This window comes from Anabrus simplex, chromosome 1 (assembly GCF_040414725.1).
Source record: "Anabrus simplex isolate iqAnaSimp1 chromosome 1, ASM4041472v1, whole genome shotgun sequence".
In the NCBI taxonomy this organism is placed as follows: Eukaryota; Metazoa; Arthropoda; class Insecta; order Orthoptera; family Tettigoniidae; genus Anabrus; species Anabrus simplex.
Window position 1 is genome coordinate 1,796,341,233 of NC_090265.1, and position 6,209 is coordinate 1,796,347,441.

A 6,209-nucleotide genomic window follows, 5' to 3' on the forward strand; every position below is an offset into this window, starting at 1 on the left:
CCGAAGGCCATTTCCCTAGCGTGCACGTTGCTTCTAACATTGGGTCATCTCGCTCAATGAATGAATGGCAGTAAGAGAAAAAATATCGCGAAGAAAGGAAAGAATGTGCTAATTTTTTCTTACAATGAATAATAATGAGGATCCTGATATTGCACTCATTTCATCCTCCATACGGAAATTAACCATCCGCTAAAATAGTTTTTAGCATTATGGTCTTACGTTCATCGCATCCCGGGTTCGATTCCTGACCGAGTAAGGGATTTTAGCAGCAGTTTTTTCATTCCTTCAGCTCTGGTACTAAGGGTGTGTTACAGTATTAATATCTATGTTCATTTACATATAGGCTACACTACTCATCACTGCAGAAACACGCAGTAGTGAGTACATCCCTTCACGAGGGGCTACCGGCCGTAAAACTGGGCCTAGTTCACATCAGAACCGACCCCATATTTGCGGAAATAACTTACCACGAAGGAAGAAGAAAGGTGAGTAAAATTATTAATATAATAATAATAATTTCGTGTGGCTATTTCTAGCCGAGTGCAGCCCTTGTAAGGCAGACCCTCCGATGGGGGTGGGCGGCATCTGCCATGTGTAGGTAACTGCGTGTTATTGTGGTGGAGGATAGTGTTATGTGTGGTGTGTGAGTTGCAGGGATGTTGGGGACAGCACAAACACCCAGCCCCGGGGCCACTGGAATTAATCAATGAAGGTTAAAATCCCCCACCCGGCCGGGAATCGAACCCGGTACCCTCTGAACCGAAGGCCAGTACGCTGAACATTCGGTCAACGAGTCGGACGGTAAAATTATTATTGGTTCCAAATGTGCCATTACCGGGCGACTTGGCCGAGTGGTTAGGGTCGCGCAGCTGTGAGCTTCTATCTGGGAGATAGTGGGTTCGATCACCACTGTTGGCAGCCCTGAAGATATTTTCACACCAGGCGAATGCTGGGGCTGTACCTTAATTAAGGCCACGGCCGCTTCTTTCCCACTCCTATTCTTTTCCTATTCCAATGTCGTCATAAGACCTACCAGTGTCGGTGCGACACAAAGCAAAATTGTAAAATAAATAAATAAATAAATAAATAAATAAATAAATAAATAAATAAATAAATAAATAAATAAATAAATCCCTGGCATTAAACAAACCGATAATAACTGGAGTGCCTATGTTTGAAAAATGAACTAGTAGTTCATTCTTTCCTATATTAGTGAAAAATCTTATTATGTTACCGTGTCCACGTAGAATAGGTCCGCTACATCTGGGTGGTTCCAGTTTATGAATTCAACGATAGATATTAAATCATTCGTGCTAGATCAGTAATTTCAGCAATTATATCTAGAAGTCTTCGGCCTACGTACCTGAGAAAATTATTATCAAAAGATTTTTATGGCTTAAGAGATGGAAAGGAAGGAGGCTTGACCAATTACGTTTTGTAAAATATAGCCCAAGTTATTCCAGTCACGAGAGTGGGTAGCAGCAGATGATGCCTAATCTCGGCTACTGTAAAATACGGAGGAGTTGGGAGAGAAAACAAGTCTAAGCATGCTTTATTATAAAAAGCTGAAGAGTGAGTGAGTAAGATAGTTTTGGTCAAGAAGGAAGAGGAGTGAGTGAGTGCGGGCAGGTGTTGGCTTTAGCTTTGCTCCTTCAAGCAATGCATTCCGGCCTGTCGTAGCGAACTCGACTCCCTACCTACCTACACCAACCATCTGCTTCTTCTTCTGGTGGGAACATAGCGAGGTTGAGGATTCCCACGATTCGTGTGTCGGGCACACACCTGCCACGAGCTAGTGGGGGAGGGTGAAGCAGACAGCCACCCTCGGTGACGTCACGCCGACCACGTGGTCCCCGCTCTATAAAACACGGCTGCCATGCCCGACCGTATTCATAACTCCTCGAGTTGCCATACAGTGTGTGCACGTGTTCTAGACCGCCACAGCATGTCTGCCAACGATAATCAACAAGTGTTCATCAAATTCAGCACCAGACTGGCTAGCAAAGTGCATCGCATCAAACAGGTAGGTTGTGTTCTTTAATCATTTTCATTAATTTTCACATTGCGTTTTATGGAAATATACATTTTTGGTGACTGGGAAATGCACACTGACTTAACTAACAGAATTCAACGTAGGGGAGGATTTTATGTCATACCTTAAATTCTTAATTGCTAACTAAAAACTTGCAGAGTACATATTAGCACAGAACAGCAATTTACTTAATTTTAACAATACCATAAATATCTGGTGTTAATTATGTGCAGATTATATATTTTCCATAATTATTTACTTTCATATTTTTAATTAACGAGTTCATTTGCAGTAATTAAGGAATTCTTGTTTTGTGTATTAATATGACATACTATGGATATTTCTGCATCCACCTTGGCAAATGAGAGAACATTTGAAATCTATTTTGTTCTCTTAACCTCACTGTTAGAAGACCATTTTGCGTTTGAAATATCAGTAGATATGAACTGTTCATTAAAGAGTGTCTAAATTTTTTCACGACTTCTGATATTTATAAACTATTCCAAATTTTAAAATTATATTCTCACTTGCCTCAAGCTTAAAGATTTTTAATTTATGCACCTTAAAAGTTTTTATTAAATGAACCTAATCAATTCTTGATTTAATTTTTACTTGTTTTGATTTTAAATAGAAAGTTTATGCTACGCCTTCTATTTAAAATGTCAGTGTACTTTTACTTAAACATTATATGTGGAACTTGTTTTTAAAAAACAAGTAACTGTTCATGTAAAACAAGCGAGTAACCGTCGCGCGTGTCTCGAACTGATGACTAATCAGCTTTGTTGTTCTCGTGTTGCAGATGCTCAAACCAGTTATGAAGCTGATGAACAAAAAAGCTAGCCGCTGCTGCCCTGCCCCCACTTCTCCGGCGTGCTGCCCAGCCTCTGAAGTCGAGCAGAACAGCACTAATGAGGTCCTGGAGCGGCGCCTCAGTGAAGAGATTCTTGCCAGGGCTACCCAAAGCTCTGCCGCCATGCAGGTTTGGTTAGAAGGACGTCTCTGCATGGTGCCAATCTCACAAGGACCGCCCGCCATCCCCGTCCACTTCGTCAACTGGGCAACCCTCAACCCTGACAGTGACATCTACATCGTCGACAACATTCACACTATGGGTCAAACAGCAGAAGAACAAACCCCGCTGGTAAAGTACGATTAATCCGCAAAATTAAATAAACACAAAGAAAACAATCAATCTTGCCTGGTGTACCTGATCAACAATAATTTCGTGTGATGATAACAATGTGATATTACATCTTTAAGACAGTATAATAACTATCTCCTGTGATTTGCTCAATTGTGCGATTGTAAATATATATTTAATATACTGTTATATAATAGTATTATATCAAGAGACAATGTTTTAATGAAACTCATCAAGAAAATTTTATACGGACATTTATAACGTTATGGATATTACATTTTGGAAGAGACTATAAAACTGGCAATATTTGCTATCCAGAAGAAAAAAAAACAGTTTCAAATTAATCTGTTCTGATGAGTGTGTATATTTTTATCTGTGATTCTAAGCTTACGAGCTTTAATTCCTAAACTTTTATATGTTTTACGTTTTTAAAATGATCAAATATCTCAAAGCCGAAAAAAATAAAATAAAACAGTAAACAAATATAATGTGTGTTAAACCCCTTTATTTTCCCACATTTTCATTTACCAAAATACCAACCTGCTTCCTTGTAACATGTCATTTGGGGAAATTATGCAATTAAATTAGAATGTGGAGGTGAAGTTAGAGAAAATGAAGGAGTAAAATGTGAAAGAACAAAAATGAATTTAAAACAATATGATTCAGTAAATACAATGGATAAAGTGTTAAGAAAGCTAAAAGTTAAGGTTTTCTATCATATGAATATAATGCATAGATTAAGATTCATTTTTTTATAACGATACATTTTCTTTTGATAAACATGCACGTAATTTTCAATTTTTGAAGTTTGCTGATGAATTCAGTGGAATGAAGCATTTTAACATATCTCATTTAAACGTACCGGTATTTGCTCTGATGCTTCAATATTTTGATTCATTAATTATGCTGATTAGGTAAATATCTACAAATCTCTGGGCAGCATTTGCCAACATTTTAAAATCCACAATTATTACGCTCTGTGTAACGATTATCAAAGTAGATCTGTAAACTGAATTCGTTAAAGAATGGTGTGGTGGAGTTAAAGAGTATTTACGTTAGTCATATCAATAACAGAACAAATTAACTGAAGAATGTTTAACAGCAGCGCTGCCAACGCCTGGAGCGGTAGTGAAACTAGTGCACCCGCCACCTCACAGATGGCTCTGCAGTAACGTGGTTCGTGAAATGCACGCAAGAGGTGGTTGGAGAAACTCCTATTTAGTTACAGCCCGGTTGTTGCTCGCCGAACCGTGACGCACTACGCAGAGCGCGGCGAAACGCTAATAATGCGACCACTTGCTTGTCCTGTTTATAACGGAAGTTCCAGTCGGTGTTAGCCTGTTGATTGCATAAACAAGAGTGAATGTTTCAATACTACTGGCAAAAAACAAACTCTTAACACAATTGATAGAGGAGGTTGAGTAATATTAAGTCAGTATGTGAATTAATTTCTTGCTTTCACATTACTTTCCCGGAAAAGAATGTAAGCTAGCACCATGACGAATAGACGAGTATTCATCTTTTACGGTACGTGTTATTAATATCGCGATCACAGCAACGGGACCTCTAGTTTCACGTGGAATCCGAATCACTAGGATGTGAATTTAATTTTGAAGATCCCGTATGATACAATGCTAATATAAGTTTTTATAGATTTTCTTAATTTTAATTCATCTACCTGCGTACTTTTTAACTCAGTATTTCTCCTTTCTCAGTGTCTTTTCTTTTAAAGTGTAACTTTCTGTGATGAGAATTCATTTTGAAAATTTAACTTACTTCATAATAAAAGTTCTTGGAAATTTAAACTCAAAACAGGCCTACCAATACATTACAGTCTGTTAAAACTAAGCCGGCGTGAAATCTGAAATAAGTTAGATGTCAAGGTAAGAGTCGCTGAGTTACTTCGACAATCCAAATGCCACCGTGGCAAATATCAGTTCCGTAATGAAATACTCACACATATTAAAATACTGCCAGAATGTCTCTACTTTTAATGTTCAGTTCTTTGCTGGATATTGTAGCATGTAGATCGTTTGTTTGTTAAGTTGTGTTACTGACATCATTAAAACAGTGGCAGTCAGAAATAAACTTCAATATGCGCATATTTACAAATCAGAATGCGAACAACTTGATAACTTGATAACTGGATGGTAAAAAGTTGAAAGGAAAAGGCGCATGCGTATTGCAAGCCATGTCACATGGATATTAATATTTATCTCATGGGATGATTTATGGCACATTATTTGTTTATATTTGAGGTATTTTCGTGTTAATATTAGAGCATTACTACTAGGAGTATTTGCTGCATAAAAAATCTACTGTAATCCTCTCTCTTTTCCTGCAACAGAATTCGTCCTGTCTTGCAATGAAGTTTGGCAGCATCTCAAATGCATTGGAACTGTGGCCTTCTTTTTAAGAAGGCAGTGTCACAGCAAAAAGAAGTAAGAATGCAATTACATTGTTAAATGTACGTCAGCCAATAAAATCTTCTTCCCAAAACCTGCGGTAAACATTGCAGAAATGGAGTTAATGAATAGAGAACATCTGCTTTACGTCACACTAACACAGACGGGTCTTATGGCGAAAATGGGATAGGAAAGGACTACGAGTGGGAAAGAAGCGTTTGGGACCTAAAGGTTCAGCCTGTGTGAAAATGGGAAATCACGGTAAACCATCTTCAGTGGGGTTCAAACCCAGTATCTCCCGAATGCAAGCTCACAGTTGCAAACTCGCTCGGTAGAGAAATAAGTTAAACTATCTGTACTGTAATAATACTTCTGTGTGACATCGTTCAAACACTGTTGGTCTGAAGACGTGGTGCCAGGATTTTCCCGTATTAATGGGTTCTAAGTATCGGTGAATCAACTATTATTATAAAGTCAACTGTCTGACACGCAAGTACCTGACAAAGAGTATTAATAAAATGGTCATCCCGTTACTTTCACTGTTATAATAATAATAATAATAATAATAATAATAATAATAATAATAATAATAATAATAATAATAATAATAATAATAATAATGTTCTGGTCT

The 6,209-nt window shown here is 37.8% G+C and overlaps 1 protein-coding gene across 1 annotated transcript; it reads left to right on the forward strand.

Moving 5' to 3' along the window:
* Positions 1-1,913: 1,913 nt before the first annotated feature.
* LOC136882929 (uncharacterized) lies at positions 1,914-3,572 on the forward strand. The gene is made up of 2 exons (XM_067155160.2): positions 1,914-2,023; positions 2,832-3,572. Exons 1-2 carry the CDS (start codon positions 1,946-1,948, stop codon positions 3,186-3,188), a joined length of 435 nt encoding a protein of 144 aa, XP_067011261.1. The 5' UTR covers positions 1,914-1,945; the 3' UTR covers positions 3,189-3,572.
* Positions 3,573-6,209: the final 2,637 nt, after the last annotated feature.

Bases quoted from the DNA above. Each gene is read 5' to 3' on its own strand.
- LOC136882929 (XM_067155160.2), top strand. From the start codon at position 1,946: ATGTCTGCCAACGATAATCAACAAGTGTTCATCAAATTCAGCACCAGA. The intron at 2,024-2,831 runs GTAGGTTGTGTT...CTCGTGTTGCAG, and splicing joins AAGTGCATCGCATCAAACAG to ATGCTCAAACCAGTTATGAA.